Source organism: Meles meles, chromosome 5 (genome assembly GCF_922984935.1).
Source record: "Meles meles chromosome 5, mMelMel3.1 paternal haplotype, whole genome shotgun sequence".
In the NCBI taxonomy this organism is placed as follows: domain Eukaryota; kingdom Metazoa; phylum Chordata; class Mammalia; order Carnivora; family Mustelidae; genus Meles; species Meles meles.
Genome location: NC_060070.1, coordinates 94,967,546 through 94,983,541, shown reverse-complemented (window position 1 = coordinate 94,983,541; position 15,996 = coordinate 94,967,546). Strand labels below are relative to the sequence as shown.

Below are 15,996 nucleotides of genomic sequence, written 5' to 3'. Positions count from 1 at the left end.
TTTGACGGGTGACTCCTTATTGTAACATTTACAAAAGGCTTTCATCACCCTGCCCCTGATAAGTATTGCCCTGTTTCGTAGCTAGGAAAGTAAAGGCATCCCTAGGAAGGACCGTATGTTGTGTCTACATCTGCGTGGGGAAGGGTGTAATACCTCACAGGTGCACTCATTCAACAACACTTACCAGGAAACTGAGGCACTGGTGACTAACACTGAGTTTGTGGACAAGCTGAAGCTCAAGGAGCTTCCAGCCTAGTTAAATTAGTTTTCCCATTACCTTTTCTAAGGATTGGAAACAAGGAACATCTTACACGGTGAGCGGATTATCAGTGAACAGACATTTACATCATGTACTTTTTATTGGTACAGCATGGGAATTTCAAAACACGTTTTATATCCCCTTCATGGTTGAAAATCATGGAAAGCTGGCATTGGACGGGCAGAAACTTGGGGAAACAGGCACTACTCTATTCATCTTTATAGCCTCACCCTTGAACCCAGTGCCCCTTTCTCAGTGCTCAAAAATGAATGCAAAAATATTTTGTAAATTACTAGAAATCATTTATTGAATAAAGGGTTAAAGTAATGGATGATTGTTTGTATTCTTCTAACCAAATGAATATATAGAAAGTAGGGTTATGCAGGTGAAGTATGGGCTAGAGATAGCTTTTTTGTGAGTGGAGGACATGAAGCTATGTAAGGAAATGACATGTTCTTAGCATGTGTACAATTCATCTCAAATCCCAGGAATGGGTATCAGGAATACTTGACAAATGAACCCCACCGGAAATGTGTAACAAGATTCATAGCCCTCAGTCGGTTCCAATGCTCCTCTTAAACAAAGGTTGAAGAAGAATAGGACGTGACATGTATAAATTCTGAACCACAAACTATCCTCTAGAGAGTGGCCCAGTTGTACCTGACAAGCCTCCTCCTGCCTCATCCTTCATGATGAGCCCTGATCTAACAGACGGTTCGAGAACAGGAAATCCAGGACTGTGACTGGAATATCTGCAGGCTGATGAAACTTTCCTATAACCCCCGCGCCCAGCACCAAACAGCCACAGGGCTCTGTAGACTTAGACCCAACCCAGGTCAGCTCTAGGTCTCCTGAGGGGTCCACTGTCTCAGACTAGACAGCCATATAGCCTCATCTTGACCTGTGGCTCCTGAAGGTTGAGTGAGGAGACTTTGCAGGAGGGCAGGTTTTAGAGAACCTGGGTCCTCCCAGGTGATTGAGAAAAATTCCCCGAGCCTATGTGGAATGGAGAACTCACAAGAGAAACCTTGTGTGACTCAGAACCCTTCCATGGCTCTAGAACTAAACTCTTACTTCCAGAGGTGACACCTCCAAGGCAGCTGTGGACTCTCTGGGACTCTTCCTCAAACTCTGTGAACCAGAGTCCTCCCCTCAAACCCGGTACCATCCATCATGGCTGATGTGAGTGGGGTCACAGCAAAACAGGGCTGCTCCTCAAGGAGGGAAAGCCACGTGTGGTATCTCCCAATGGATTGATGTCTCCCTGTTACACCACAGAGCATGGCTTGGTAGAACATCTTAAATGGGAAAGAAAGTGCCTTTCTAAATAGGACTGAAAGTGTTCACCTTACAGGTGAAGTTGTTTTTTTGTTTTTATGTCTGAGGAAACACCTTGGATTTTTAATCTGCCCAGAGGGAAAAGGGTATGATATAGTTTAGATCTGCAATCCTCCCCTAAGGGCTTAAATTTGGGTAGTCAGAGTTAGCTAATTCTAGGTAAGGAACACATAATACCAGTTGTCTGCTGATGATGTGTTGTGTCCTGTGCTAGGCCCTTGACTTTCATGTGCACTTTATTCTTACAACTGTCCTGCAGGCCAGTCAAGTGCTTTTTGCCCCACTTCACAGAGGGTCAGAGAGGGGAGTAAATTGCCTAGGCCAGAGCATCACAGAATCAGAAGTCCAGCTGGGATCCAAACTAGGATCACCTGGCTCTAATACCCCAGGTCCATTCATCTCCTGCTTTCCTTGGAACTCCCTCCTTACCTTTGAACTATCAGTTGTTGACCCGTGTGTCCAACTAGGTGGTCTAGTACCTCAGCCTAGTGCTTTTTGTTTGTTTGTTTCTTTCTTTGCCTGGTACTTTTCAAACTTTAATAAGCAGAGCTTTTCTGAGTCAGTAGAATTGGGTTAAGGCTAAAGAGCCTGCAAGTCCAAGCTCCAAGGTTTATGTTTGGGAAAAACAGATCAGGAAAGTGGTCTTTGAGAATTGAGAAGCTAAGGGCAAGGCTGAAAGTATTAGGAGGCGATAGCCTTAAGTACCTTAGGGAAAGGGCTATGTCCACCTCGCTCTTGTATCCCCACACAATACTTTGCTTACGTCAGGCCCTTAATAACTATTTGTGTGTTTTGCTAGTTGGGTAAAGAAATGAAGGAGACCAGAAACTAAGGGGTGTGACTTCATTCCCCTGGGATTTCCTTTTGCATAATAAAGTCTGGTGTGTAATGAAGGTCAACTAGATAATATTTACCTTTTTTTCAGCATGGACCAATAAAATACAAGCTCTGATGGCTGCTGCAAGCGTTGGCCAATCTAAAATCCCCAAAGGAAATGGATCTTACTCTGTTGGTTGTACAGACTTGATGTTTGATTATACTAAGAAGGTAATGCTTTGATTAATACCACGTAGCCTTATAATCTAATATTGACGGTTAGTATTGCCCACTAAAATGATTTGAAACCTGTCCTTGCCCTCACCTGAGAATGACTCACTTTGCCATTTATCTTGTCCCATTGGAAGCCTTTCGCAAGTTAAGTCATTCCCTAATTTGTTGCTGTCATCTGACTAATTTATCTATAAATTTTCTTTATTTTCCCCATCCATAATGGTTGAAACCAACATGCTTATGCTTTCTTTTCACTCAGAAAGCATACTGTTCTATTTTGCTTCTCTTTCTATTGTATTCAGTCACCACAGCAGCTTAAATTTTTTTTTTTTCTGGACCTCTCTGTGAACAACAGAAGTATTTGGGTCTTCACTAACTAAATGTGCAAAATAGCTATTGGAACATAATGGAGAAGGAACCTCACTAAAAGTACGTTAATTTCTTTCCTCTACAGGGTACCTTCTTGCGTTTGTATTATCCATCCCAAGAGGAGGCCCACCACTCTGACACCCTTTGGATACCAAACAAAGAATATTTTTTTGGTCTTAGTAAATATCTTGGAACACATTGGCTTATGGGCAAAATACTCAGCTTATTTTTTGGTAAGATTCCCATTGATCCTGCTTTGTAGGCTCTAGAATATAAGAAAAGCTGGAAAACAGTAGAAGTTTCAGGCAAAGATCAAAGTAGATTTTCTCTAGTCTAAACTTCTCTTCAGAGGACAAAGTGTTTCTTAAAAGCCCAGATAACCATCAGAGAATCAAGGGTTCTCATTTGCTTTGTTCTACATGTATGGGGGGAGATGGAGGGAGTGAAAGTGTCAGATTTTCCGACTGGCTGTAATATCTGTCTCTGGCTGGTCTTTAATTTTCCTGCTCACATACTGTGGAGGAGCAGTAATCTGGTGAGTAAGAAGCAGGCTGGCTGTCATGCCCCATGCCCTAGATGCTTTGTAGGAAAGTGAAAGCCAATTTCTCCCCTATGGTAAATGAGGGAACTCCATCCTCATTCCCATCACCCATCTCCAAAGTACAAGGTTTACTCACCAAGACAACCTGCTGAGCATTCATGACTTCGTTTGTCTACCTATCACTAATATAGATGTTTCCTTTCTTATCTGTTTGCTCAAACACTACTGTTGGGCCAGGGTTAACCATGTCTTCAAACTTCCCTCTCAAAACTACTTACAACTTCCGGCATTTATTTTAAACTTTTCTGTGGATTTCTCTTAAAAACCCCTCTACAACAGAAATGATGGAAATGTAACTACACTTCTATATGGTGCTAAATAAGTTATAAATCACTTCTGGAGCGATCATCACATCAGTCTTCATGACTGCAGCTCTGTTTAATAAAGGAGAAAATGGGACACAGATCACTGAGGGTAGCGATGATAAGAGCAGTTGAGAAGTGCAGGAAGGGAAGACAGTATCTTCCGTGTTTTGAGCTGCTTACCAATGTCACGAGATGAGTGCTTTGCATAAATGTCCTACTTAGATACCATTCTCACAAAAGCCCTATAAGATATCATTTGCTCCATTTTATGAAAGAGGAATGGGAAACTCAAGAGTTCTCGAAACTTGTTCAAGATCAGTAGTAAGTAGCGGAGCTGCATCCAAGACCACATCTGAGTATGAAGTCAATGGTGTGTTCCTCTTGATCAGAACCAAATTAGAAGGAAAGGAGCACCTGATTTGAAAGTTCTGGTTCTCAGTGTAATGCTCCTGCAGTTCAGTTTGGTTTCAGAATAATCCCTTTCAAGTTTTGCCAACACCTGGGCTTGGTACTAAGGAATGGCCTTCCTGAGTACACCTGTACGTAGGAGACTGTCTTATCTTAAGCACAGAGCTGGCAGTGAGAACAGATGATTACTGATTTTATGGTCTTGAGAAAAACTACATGCTTCAGGTCCTTGGTCGGCAGGTGTCTAGTAGCAGACTTTTTAATGAATTGACTCGTAGTACATTAAAAACTTAAGTATGAATTCCGTGGGTCAGGATTTGCACTAAGAAGATGTAAGTTAAATTAACCAGGAACATTCAAGTCAGGGAAAACACTAATTATCATTTCTCATTGTTGTCTAGGTTCAGTGACAACTCCCGCAGACTGGAACTCCCCTCTGAGGACTGGGGAAAAATATCCACTAATTGTTTTTTCTCATGGTCTTGGAGCATTCCGGTAATGTTTGAAAGGCTGAACAATTTGAATTCCGAAGGACCAATGACCGAATGCATCCCCCCCACCCCCCACCCCAGAAGAAGAGCAGATTTTAGAATATCACACTGGGCCCTGTCTTGGAGGAATTGGGGTTCCTCAACCTTCGGCTGTGGTCTGTTCATCAGTCCAGGCCTATCTTGTTGAGTAGTTCCTTCCCTCATTCCAGCTCATGGGGACTCGCCTCATGACAAGAAGAGAAGGGTTTACATTTTTGGCTGTCACCCTTCTATGTTATAATATTTACACTCTCAAAACCATCCCCTGATTTAGGCCTTCTGAGAAATTGACACCAAGATTGGATTACCTGTCAAAGACATTTATTGAGAGAAATATCTGTGAAGGATAGAGGGAACGGAGCAGGAAAAGATAGGGAGAACCTTCAGATCGTGATGCAGCTTGGACACATGGGAAGGAGAATGGGGAGTGGTGAGATTGGGTACAGCGTCTCAGATTACAGCACACTTCAAAGAGACGTGGGACCAGGCCAACTGACAGGAGTTGCTCATCTGAGGAGTCCTGCATCTCACCAGAATGGGCCTACATTAGTACCCACAGTGCCCAGTGACTGGGTTCTGCTCACAGGAAGCTTAGCTGGTGCTGATAGATCCAGAGGGGCAGGGGCTGGGTGGGGTCTTTAATCAGCTCTGCTCTCTGTGGCATGACCTCTGAGTGGCATATTTTCATGACCTCCACTCCCTCTCCTCTTCCATTCTTTCAGCTGCCTACCCTTCTTTCTACCTCAGAGGATTAGAAAGACTTTCAGAAATCGGTGGATTTTAGCTGGCAAGAAGTTGGGGAGTATCTGCAATAAGAAATTATCTTTAGGGGGTGCCTGGATGGCTCAGTGGGTTAAGCATGTGACTCTTGATTTCGGCTCAGGTCATGATCTCAGGGTCATGAGATCGAGTCCCATAGCAGGCTCCATACTCAGCAGGGCGTCTGCTTAAGATTCTCTCCCTCTCCTTTTCCCTCTGTCCCTCCCTCTGCTCATGCTCTCTCTCTTTCTCTCAATAAGTAAATAACATAGATAAATCAAAAGAAATTATCTTTGATACTTAATCATTGTCCACCTAGTTATTTAATTTCTACTTGACCAGTGGTTGGCAAGTCCAGCCTGCTCCCTACTTCTATAAATGAAGTTTTATTGAAACACAGTCACATTCATTCCAGCTTTTACGTTGCCTGCGGCTACTTTGGTTCTACGACAGCAGAGTTGAGTATCTATGACAGATACTGTTTTGCCCACCAAGCTGGAAATATTTACATCCCGGCCTTTGACAAGAGAAGGTTTCCTGATCCCTCCCTAAGTAGGTTGTGTTTTTCAACAGTAGAAGACAGAGTTCCTACTACCTCCTTTTGGTTCTCTACAGCCCTTTCCTAGTGAGTGCATATGAGAAGACTGTACAGAGTGAAGAATGGAAAGGGGGTATGAATACAGTTGCTTAGCACATGATTCTTTGTGTCCAGTCATTTAAATAAGAGTTGACAAGTGTTCAGTCTTTACCCTGTTTTAGACATAGTTACAAGCACTGAAAATGTATTAACTTACTTGATCCTTTACAGTAATCCCACCAAGTACCCTGCCATTACAGAGGAAGGGTCAGTGACTTACCCAAGGCAGACAGCTAATCAGTGGTGGAGCAAACACAAGGATCAGACTGCAGGTCCCATTCTCCTAAGCACCACACTGCATTGCCTTCCTACATACGCTGTCTTGCGAAAACTTTACAACTGTTCTAAAGTAAAGGCATTATTAGTCCCATTGTACAGGTGCTGACAAGGAATATAATTACCTAAAGTCATATAGCTGATAAGGAGTAGGGCCAAGATGAAAGCCCAGAACTCTCAAAAGCAATATTTAGAATCACTGCATCAGGATTTCTCAATCTTGGGACTACCGACATTTGTTGTTGTTTTGTGTTTTGTGTTTTTTTTTAAGATTTTACTTATTTATTTGAGAGAGAGAGAGAGATGAGAAGGGAGAATGTCAGAGGGAGAAGAAGGCTCCCCGCAGAACTGGGAGCCCGATGCGGGACTCGATCCTGGGACTCTGGGATCATGACCCGAGCCGAAGGCAGTGGCCTAACCAACCAAGCCACCCAGGCACCCAGGACTACAAAAGTTTTGCAAGAAATAATTTCTTACAGTGGAGGGTGGTCCTGTGTGCTCTAGGATGTTTAGTGCTATCCCTCTACCCACTGGAGGCCAGTAGCCCCCTCTGCCCATCATGATAATGAAGATACCTCCATGTTGTCAAATATCCCCTGAGGGCCAGAGCTTTGAGAACCACAGCTATCTGGTTTAACCCCAGGCAATACTACAGGGGTATAATGACCTCCATGTTCCCAGGTTTATTAGGGGACCCCAACTAGGCATGGCTGGTAGTGTAATGCTTTCTTCCTTTTGTTTTGAAGGACAATTTATTCTGCTATTGGCATTGATCTGGCATCCCATGGGTTCATAGTTGCTGCTGTAGAACACAGGTAGGTGACCTGGGCTCTAATTTTCAGAAAAGATTTATAGAAAAAAATCAGTGAAATTGTCGACTGTGGTTACATGATGAAGGGAAAAAAAAAAAAGGAGACTGAGTTAAACTATCAAGAGTTAAAAAGCAGCTAGCATTTCTGGTGTTTATTGTGTGCCCTGTTCGTGCACCATCATTTAATCTTTGTAAGAATCCTTCGAAATGGTTACTGCTATCACTGTTTTAAAGAAGAGGGCAATGAAGCTGGAAACGTAAGTAATTCACCCCAAGCCACACAGCGGGTAAGTGGCAGCCCTGGGATTTGGTTTCCGGCAGGAGTCTCCAGCTGACCTAGAATTATGAAGATGGAAAGGGTGGACTTGACCTGTAGCAAAGACGTTTTCTCTTTGATATGAAAAAAAAAAAAAAAAAACAGAGTGGCAGAAGCCTGGGAAGTCAGATCAGAGGGAAATTGGGGATGGGGAGCATGGGAGGGGATGAAGGAGAGGAAGAGCGAGGGTAAGTCATTGACTCTGTTTGATTGTAGAGATGGATCAGCCTCCGTGACTTACTATTTCCAAGACCAGTCTGCTGCAGAAATAGGAAACAAGTCTTGGCTCTATCTCCAAAGTCTCAAAACAGAGGAGGAGGAGATGTCTGTACGAAGTGAGCAGGTACGTGGCAGCTGGAGGGGAGGGGGCCTGGAGACTAAAAAGTATATGCAAACGGGTTAAGGCTTGCTCATGTCATTTATGTGCTACCAGGGGAGCTACTTCGCTCTCCTGTTTCCCATTCCCCAAAGACCTGTCAGAAGATTCTCTGAGAGACACAGTTCCCTTAATGAAAAGTCTGGATCATAGTAAAAACAAAGACAAACATACATATCCTGAGAGGAGACAGTACATATTCAGAAATCTTTTGCAGTAGAACTTCTCATTTTAGAATCTCAGACGTGCTAGAAAAGAAAGCGACAAAGATCCTCCCTTCCAAGGCAATATTAAAGACAGATGCAATATGGAATAAGTAGTAAGATCTGTGTTTGAATGCTGATGCCATCACTTCAGGGTGAGCTGATCTCGGACAAGTTACTTACTCTGTTTGGCCTCTTTGTTTGATCTGTTACAACATAATGAATAATAACAGTATCTTTTTCACAAGAGTGTCTGGAAGATGAGGTGAGAGAAAGCACACTGGCTTTCACCTCTGTGCCAGGCTTTGCAGTGGGTGTTTCATATATATGTCCTTGCATGTAATCCCACCCACATTCCACCGAGGTAGGCGTTGCCACACGACAAATGGAAGCTGAGAGAGGTTGTGTATAACTCATCTGAGGTCACACAGCAGGTAAGCACCAGAGCTAGGATTTGGATTCAGCTATAACCTGCAAAGCTGGAGCCCACATCATGACGCTGGTCGTGTTCCAGTCACTAATCACTTAGACGTTTCCAGTGTAGAAGCAATCAGCCAGGTTTCCCACATGCAACGCCTACACAGACTCTAAAATAAGTGCCACAGCTTTATACTTTGTCCTTTCCTTTTTGTAATCATCATCTTAGGTACAGAAAAGAGCAAAGGAGTGTTCCCAAGCTCTTGATTTGATTCTGGACATTGATCGTGGAAGGCCAGTGAAGAATGTCTTAGATTTAGAGTTTGATGTGGAGCAACTGAAGGTGAGCTTAAGAAAAAGCCATGTCCCTTGTCCTGTCATTCTTCATTATTCCTCTTTATCTGCTTTTCTGCTGTAATGCAAGGCTTGACATGACAGAGGGCTGCAAATTAAAAAACAAACAAAAAAAGACGTGAAGTATTACAGCTATGAGGAATGCATTAGATTGCATGAGATATGAAATTGCCAACAGCCAACAAAAAGCAAATTCTCTGGGTCAACTCAATACCTCCAGTGGAAGTAGTTAAATTTCTGGATGGCTCTTACATATTTTTGAGCTTGATCCTGCAATGGTGGTCAAAAGTTTTCAGCAGACTATTGAGAGGGGGTAGAAGACTGTCGAAGTGGACCGCATGAACAAAGACCCGAAATTGTGCATGGGGGATGGAGGATGGGATAGAAGGAACTAGAAGTACCTCAGTTCAGGCAGAAGATGATGATCTGTTCTCCTGATTTAGCGAAGATTTTGTTGTCCCTTAGCCGGCCCCTCCCTCTCCTGCCTCCATGCTTTTGTATATGCTATCCTCTTGGCCTGACACATTCTTCTCCCTGAGTCTTGCTTACTCTCCAAGTCAGGCATCACCTTCCCCAGAAAGCTTTCTTGGATCCCACTGCCACCCCTGGGCTGCTGAGCTATCTGTCATGTGTGCTCCTTGGCACCACCATGTTGAACGCTGTTGGAGCTGCATCACGTACCTGTACCTGGACCTCCACTGGTAGACTGGAGCTCACTGAAAGTGGTCTGCGGTGCCTGGCATAGAGCAGGTGCACGATAGATACGCAGGGAATGAACTCATGAATTAAATGTGGAGTGGGGAGAGGCAGAAGTCAGCAATGATGTCAGTGTTTCAGGTGTGGGCGCCTAGGAACTTTGCCTAGTTCACTTTGAACTTTGATGAATGCCCAATGTGTGGATTTGTGTGTGTATATGCCAGTGTACGTCCATGCGTATGTATACGTGTGTGTATGTGTGTGTGAGTGCATGTGAGTGTATGTGTGTATGCATTTCTTGTACAAGAGATCAAAGTACTTAACCATGCCCATGCAATGAATACAAATTTTAGAATTTGAAAAACCATTTTATTCTAACCACCTGTGAGACAGTGATGAATATAGGTTGTGCTTTTTCATACAGGACTCTATCGACAGGGATAAAATAGCAGTAATTGGACACTCTTTTGGTGGAGCCACCGTTGTTCAGACTCTTAGTGAAGACCAGAGATTCAGGTAAGAGAAGGAGGAGAAAGAAAACTGTAAGTTATTGGAAGACGGAAAGCGATAACCCATGTGAGAGAGAATATTTATCAAATTCTTTTTTTTTTAAGATTTTATTTATTTATTTGACAGACAGATCGCAATTAGGCAGAGAGGCAGGCAGAGAGAGAGAGAGGAGGAAGCAGGCTCCCCGCTGAGCAGAGAGCCCGATGCGGGGCTTGATCCCAGGACCCTGGGATCATGACCTGAGCCGAAGGCAGAGGCTTTAACCCACTGAGCCACCCAGGTGGCCCTCTTTATCAGATTCTTAATGGGTAAAGGATCCTCCAGGGTTTATAAGTCTGTTCTTTTGCCTCCATAAAGTACTCTGTATGAATTTTCTCAGACAGAAACCATCTACCTCGCTTGCTACTAAAAGCTTTCCCCACTCCTATATATTTTCCCTCATCATTCTTATGTATTTGATTAAGGGCTTAATATTTTCACTTGGAAATCTATCCATATATTTTATATATATATATGATATATATAATATATAATCTATGCCATAATGGTTGTGACATCAGTAGTGTATCTTACAGTATTTCTAGATTTCCCCGATATGCAGGGCATTTTTAAATCAATTTTTTTTTTCCATCTTCATCGATAGAGGTCTTGGAGCGCCTGGGTGACTCAGGCAGTTAAGCGTCTGACTCTTGGTCAGCTCAGGTCATGAGCTCAGGATCTTAAGAACTAGCCCAGGTTGGTCTCTGCACTCCGTGCCGGGTCTGCTTGAGATTCTTTCTCTCTTCCTCTCCCTCCTCCTCTGCTCCTCCCTCCACTGGCTCTCTCGCAAATAAATTAAACACACAAACAAATAAATAAAATATTATTTCACTTAATATTTCACATGATTATTTCACATAACACCCTAGGGGGTATTATGCTAGGTGAAGTAAGTCAGACAAAGACAGTTATCTTATGATCTCATTGATAATGTGGAATTTGAGAAACAACGCAGAGGATCATAGGGGAAGAGAGGAAAGATGAAATGGCATGAAACCAGAGAGGGAGACAGACAATGAACTTTTTTTTTTAATGAACATTCTTCTTTTATTTGGAATTTAAATGGGAATATTTCTGAGTGACATCATTAAGAACAATATTTGATATATATTTTTAGAAAGTGCTTACAAAAATTTTTTTAATTATTTTTATTTACATATAATGTATTATTTGCCCCAGGGGTACAGGTCTATGAATCATCAGTCTTACACATTTCACAGCACTCACCATAGCACATGCCCTCCTCAATGTCTATCACCCAGCCACCCCATAAGAGACTCTTAATCTCAGGAAACAAACTGAGGGTTGCTGGAGGGGAAGGAGAAGGGGAGGGATGGGGTGGCTGTGTGGTGGACATTGGGGAGGGCATGTGCTATGGTGAGTGCTGTGAATTGTATAAGACTGATGATTCACAGACCTGTACCCCTGAAACAAATAATAAATTAGGTGGTAATTTAAAAAAATAAAAATAAATAAAATCTTTTTTTTTAAAAAATGGATAGAGGTCTTAAATTATAGTTGTTTGGGTAAGAGTCAGGATCAGGGCCCAGTCTTATAACTTGAAAAAATATCTTCTTTCTTGAACCATGGCATCACAGACTGGATGAGCTCATGAAGAAAATGGGTAGGACCCTTTGTGAAACTTCATCTCACAAATTTTTAAAATCAGTTTCTATAAGGGAATTCTCTTCTTTTGCCCATTTAGCACATAAAGTGGAGTGTCCAAAAGGTCCAGAAACATAGGATAAACTTACTTTCTTTTTTTTTTAAAGATTTTATTTATTTATTTGACAGACAGAGATCACAAGTAGGCAGAGAGGCAGGCAGAGAGAGAGGAAGGGAAGCAGGCTCCTTGCTGAGCAGAGAGCCCGATGCGGGACTGGATCCCAGGACCCCAGGATCATGACCTGAGCCGAAGGCAGAGGCTTTAACCACTGAGCCACCCAAGGCACCCCAGGATAAACGTACTTTTAAAACGCAAGTTACATTTTCAAATGATAGACCTTGTATGTTTTTCTTCAACCTCTAGACACTTACCCAGGGTAAGTACCTCTACCTATAAAGCAACTGGTCCAACAGTTAATTGTGAGAAAGGCTCAGTAGATGGACTGCAGGGTGTCCAGAAGGCCTGGAAACATGGGAGCAATAATGCATATATTGTATGTCTTCAGACACCGCATAGTTTCGGAGAAATTCTTACTGAAAAATTTATTTTGAAATCAATGTAACAGAAATGACAAAACATTTTAAAGATACTCTTATCTTTTTAAGGTCACATTTCCTAAATGTCTCCTAAACAAAATGATTATGTAATTCCAAGTCTGCTACCTTATAAAGCTCATCGTATTCCCTTCCCACACTGAGGTATAATACCAGTGAGATAACCCACGATAAACCAGGATGGTGTATGCCCATTAATCCTAACGTCATTAGAAATTCCGCTTGTCCATCCGCGTGTCACCAGCCTTCTTTTGTCATTGTCCCCAAACTCTTACAGATGTGGGATTGCCCTGGATGCTTGGATGGCTCCGCTGGATGATGAAATATATTCCAGAATTCCTCAGCCCCTCTTTTTTATCAACTCAGAACGGTTCCAATATCCTGCTAATATCGAAAAAATGGAAAAGTGCTACTCACCCGGCAAAGAAAGAAAAATGATTACAATCAGGTGAGTATTAATAAGTGATTTATTTCACCATCTGAAACAGAAACTTGAAACTTGGATATACACCAAAAGATACCATTTGGTAGGCATGATAGAGTCATTAAATGCATTGTTTAGACTTTCCATGAGGGAGAATATGAGATAATTTCAGGGTCTAAGTGCATTTATGCTTGCTCTTTTTTAAAATGCAGATGTTTTGAATTGTGTTAATGTAAGTCCTTCCTATGCTGATAATTAAAATTTGCATTAGGATACAAGAGCAGGCTTATGCATTTGGGAGCTGTGGTAGGGAGAAGTATTCCATCAACAGGCTAGACTAGGAACTCTTTGGGGAAAAAAGGGAGAGCATATGTTGAGATCTCAGTGTGTACCTGTTTCAAAAGAACATGGATTTGTAAATTCCCCCAAAGCTATAATGGGATGCCTTTGAGCATCAGCGATATGCTGGTATCATGGGTGTGAAAAAGAAACCCCAGGAGAGTTTTGAACTCACAACGTGATGTTACAAGGTAGGGCTCATCCCTCTTCTGAAACCTGACTTATTTCAAAGAAGACAAGAAGAGGGGGCGGGAAGGAAACACAAACCATGTAGGCAGTAAACGCTATGGGGTCAGAGAATGGAGGCTTTTTGCCTGAGGTGTTCAGGACAGGCTGCTTGGAAGACAAGGGAGTGGAATTGGTCTAGAAGGATCAAGAGACTTTAGATAGTGAGGAGGGTCTAGGTAGTTAAAGACCTCAGTTTAGCTTCACGTTAGCTAAGGACTTCAGTATTTGGATGGGCAAGTCTATTTAATTTTAAAACAGAAATAATGCAGAATGCCTAGCCTCCCTCAACTCCACTTCTTTACTAGGCTCTTACTCTGCCTTTTTTTCCCTTCCTTTCTCTGCTAGGAACCTGGAAGTAATAGGTCGCATTCCATAGTTCATGCTTACTTCCATGTATACTTTGATTCCTGTAGGCTAGCTCCCCAAACCCCCACCAGCATACTGGAACTCGCCTTACCAAGGACATAAAAGACCCCGCAGGCTATTTGCCACCTGGTCCCTGCTCTCTCTATCCATTCGACCTTGACCTTGTGGATGTCCCTGTTCCTCCCTCCCCCCAGGGGTACTGCAACCCTACTCTTTGCCCTTCCTCCCATTGTTTAGACTGCTCCCTCCCTCTCTCCTGCCTTGGTCTCCTGAGGCCATTCCATCACTGATGGTAGGTAGCATCTGGGCTTCTGCTCCTGACCCTGTTTCTAGCTTCTTTGTGCTTCTGACACTCATGCTGTGATTGGAAGCAGGGAAGAAGGTAGCAGGAGGCAGATGGCTCTGGTTCAAGTATAGATAACTGGGAGTGGTGGTTGGCTTATAAGCAGGAATAAAATAAAGAGGAAGCGGGGCACGGTAGGGGAGGGGGTGCTGGAAAGATGTATTCTGACCTTATAATCTCTTAGCTTGAGCTAGGGAAATCTGGGTAGAGATGTCTGGCCACACACTGGGAAAATATAGAATTTGCATATTATACATGAAACCTGTGCAGATAAGACCAAGTGGTTTAAAATTGATTTGAGAACAGGATCTTGGGAAATGCCTGTATGTATGTGAAGAGCCAGTGGAGAACAGAGTGGTTAGGGGAAGAAAGGAAGGTACAAACAAGAGAGATGGTCAGGTACAAACAAGAGAGATGGTCAGGGAAACAAAGAAACAAACAAACCTGCAAGAAAGCGTCAAATGTCTGAGAGGCAGTAGAAAATGAGCACCAAGGAAAAGGCCATTGTACTTGATGTTAGGCTGTTGGTGGATTTAAGGAGCAGCATAAATGATACCTATAAGATACTTCCAGCTTAAATAATAAAAGGAAAAGGGTTTTTTTCCCCCTTAAATCTACTTAATTCCAGGCTTATGTGCAGTGTGTTTTGACTAGCATCAAATAGATATGAAGTTAGGTGGTGTTGGTAAGCAAATATAATAGGCTTCTGGCTCTGAGTACATAGTCCCTGCATAATACATACATAATACAACATAATATGTTGCATCAGCTCAAAAAAAAAAAAAAAAAAAAGAAAAGAAAAAGCTGGAATCATTTCTTCTAAAGCCAAGATGCCGCTGAAGACTGAAATCTTTACCTAAAAGGGAAGATGAATATATACTTTAAGATCCCTATACATGCACCCTGTGACCCACAAATACAACTAAAGAGATCAAATCTACAGGTGTTATTGCCTTGGTTTTTTAGTACATAGCGAGCAAGGCCAGTATCCTTCCTGCACCCTAACTACAGAAATAAGTTTGTCAAACTATGTGATTTATAACTGTCTCCTTTCTCTTTCAGGGGTTCAGTCCATCAAAATTTTGCTGATTTCACATTTGCAACTGGCAAAATAATTGGATACATATTCACCTTAAAAGGAGATATAGATTCAAATGTAGCACTTGGTCTTAGCAACAAAGCTTCATTAGCATTTTTACAAAAGCACTTAGGTAAGAAACTAAGAGTATTTCATGACATAAACCAGGTGATCCTTAGGACAAAACTCTCTTAATCCAGCCTTAGTCCTATTCTGTCTCCAGTTGGTTTGCAATGTAAGAGGGCAGTAAATCAGTTTGTAAACAGAAGCGTGAGAAACTTAATTCTGCTGCTTGTATGTTCTGTATCACAGACAGCGAGTCTACCTGTTAAAGGAAATAGTTCTTCTGGGCGCACTTGGTGGACTTCCATGCTGAGGGTCCTGGCTGATCTGCAGGTGCCTAGCCCCATCATTTACACACAAGCAGTGGCCAGGGCTGTAATCATGTCGTTAGTGACGCTGTGCTGCCACCTAGAGGCACTGAGCTGTTTCATGCTCTCACAAAGTTTACTATGCTAATATATTACCATTTCTGTTTTACAGGACTGCAGAAAGATTTTGATCAGTGGGATTCTTTGATTGAAGGAAAAGATGCTAATCTTATTCCAGGGACCAACATTAACATAACCAGCCACGATGTCAGTCTACAGAACTCTACAGAAACAGAGCAATAGCATTTAGATTAAAAGCACTTTTTTAAAAGTCTTGTTTAAAAACGGTCTAAAAGTGTGTGTGTGTATTATT

The 15,996-nt window shown here is 42.4% G+C and overlaps 1 protein-coding gene across 6 annotated transcripts in view; it reads left to right on the top strand.

The window, feature by feature from the left end:
• Nucleotides 1–15,973, top strand: part of PLA2G7 (phospholipase A2 group VII) — a 38,916-nt gene extending 22,943 nt beyond the window's left edge. For all 6 annotated transcript variants that reach the window (XM_046004695.1, XM_046004691.1, XM_046004692.1 and 3 more), the window contains 10 exons: nucleotides 2,523–2,644; nucleotides 3,102–3,249; nucleotides 4,732–4,825; nucleotides 7,279–7,347; nucleotides 7,876–8,002; nucleotides 8,885–8,998; nucleotides 10,130–10,221; nucleotides 12,752–12,922; nucleotides 15,237–15,385; nucleotides 15,796–15,973. In XM_046004695.1, the coding sequence (XP_045860651.1) occupies nucleotides 2,549–2,644; nucleotides 3,102–3,249; nucleotides 4,732–4,825; nucleotides 7,279–7,347; nucleotides 7,876–8,002; nucleotides 8,885–8,998; nucleotides 10,130–10,221; nucleotides 12,752–12,922; nucleotides 15,237–15,385; nucleotides 15,796–15,926 (1,191 nt within the window). In that variant the 5' untranslated portion in view covers nucleotides 2,523–2,548 and the 3' untranslated portion in view covers nucleotides 15,927–15,973. The remainder of the gene's footprint in view (nucleotides 1–2,522; nucleotides 2,645–3,101; nucleotides 3,250–4,731; nucleotides 4,826–7,278; nucleotides 7,348–7,875; nucleotides 8,003–8,884; nucleotides 8,999–10,129; nucleotides 10,222–12,751; nucleotides 12,923–15,236; nucleotides 15,386–15,795) is intronic.
• Nucleotides 15,974–15,996: the final 23 nt, after the last annotated feature.